General features: G+C 48.5%; 1 protein-coding gene across 1 annotated transcript in view; it reads right to left on the reverse strand.

The window, feature by feature from the left end:
- Positions 1 to 6: 6 nt before the first annotated feature.
- Positions 7 to 1,488, reverse strand: part of LOC106878785 (serine-aspartate repeat-containing protein F-like) — a 15,203-nt gene continuing 13,721 nt past the window's right edge. Inside the window, exon 3 of the mRNA XM_014928121.2 lies at positions 7 to 955. Coding sequence (XP_014783607.2) covers positions 91 to 955 — 865 coding nt within the window. The 3' untranslated portion in view covers positions 7 to 90. The remainder of the gene's footprint in view (positions 956 to 1,488) is intronic.

Here is a 1,488-nt window from a genome sequence, read left to right on the forward strand (position 1 = left end):
AGTAATAATAATAATAATAATAATAATAATAATAGTAGTAATAATAATAATAATAATAATAATAATAATAGTAATAATAATAAGTCTTCCTCAAGATCGTTCTGTCCTTCCATGCGTTTTGTCCTTATTTTCCTTCTTCCTCCTACCATCACAGTTGCTTTCACTCTCTTCCTTCAACCCCTCACTCACTTCCTCTCCTCCTCCTCCTCCCGCCACTCTCCCCTCATTACCACAAGCCTTGTTGTTGCCGACACCGCCGCCTCCGCCGTCATCGTTGCTGCTGTTGTTGTTGTCGGCGTCGGCGTCACAGGAGGCTGCTGCGGCAGAACTGCGACCGCTGCGGCACCTACCGCCGCCGCTGCTGCTGCTGCTACTGCTGCTTCTACAACTGTCACCACCACTACTACTAATACTACTGCTGATGTTGCCAACACTGTTGCAGCTGTCATCATCATCATCGTCATCGTCGTCATCATCATCATCTGCATCTGCATCGTTTCCATTCTCCTCGTCCTCGGCGTCGGCGTTGTCGTCGTTGCTCTCGTCTATATCAGCGTCGTCACCACGGCTGCTGTTGTCATCGTCATCGTCATCGTCGTCTCCGACGACTCCAACATTGTACATGAATTGAAAATGTTCGTGGACATCAGTAAAGATGGCGAAATCGTCGTCGTCGTCGTCATCGGAGTCGGACGATGTCCAGATCATGTTGTAGAAGTCGTCGTCAAAGACCTCCATAGCGACGGCGGCCGCTTGCTCTCGCTCGGAAATGAACTCCCAGAGCAGCTGTTCCGATATGCAGGATATGGTGCCATCGGCGTCGGCTCGGTGCCGCCGAGAGCCTGGTTTCTCTGGTGACGCCAGCTTGCCATCTGGGTAGGCGTGTTTGTAGAAGCAAGAGTCACCAAACGGACACTTGGACCGACCCATGTCAAAGTACTTGCAAGGTTTCTTCCTGTAAAAGAGAAGAGAGGTGAATGAGTGAGTGAGAGTGAAAAGAAGTGAGAGTGAAAAGGAGTGAGAGTTAAGTGAGTGTGAGTGAAAGTTAAGTGAGTGTGGGTGTGAGTGAGTGAGAGTGAGTTGAGTGAGTGAGAGGGAGGGAGGGAGTGAGTGAGAGTGAGTGAGAGTGAGTTAAGTGAGTGTGAGTTGTGAGAGTGAGTTAAGTGAGTCTGAGTGCATTAAGTGAGTGTGAGTGAGTGTGTTTGAGAATGGGAGATTGAGTGAATGAATGTGAGTGTGAGAGAGTGAGTGAGAGTGTAAATGAATGAGAGTGTGAGTGAATGAATGCAGGAGTATAAGAGACTTGATGAGACAAAGACATGGTGATTGACAGAGTGACCAACCTAACACAACTCCCAGTTTAAAAACCCCACCCGGCACCTATTAAGGTGGGGGAGGGGTCTCTACATCAGCGACCCCTTCACATTTCTGTTGAAATCCACTGCCTTTGTTTCAGTTAGCCTCTCACTCTCTCTCTCTCTCTCTCTC

The sequence above is a fragment of the Octopus bimaculoides genome, chromosome 30 (assembly GCF_001194135.2).
Source record: "Octopus bimaculoides isolate UCB-OBI-ISO-001 chromosome 30, ASM119413v2, whole genome shotgun sequence".
Lineage (NCBI taxonomy): Eukaryota > Metazoa > Mollusca > Cephalopoda > Octopoda > Octopodidae > Octopus > Octopus bimaculoides.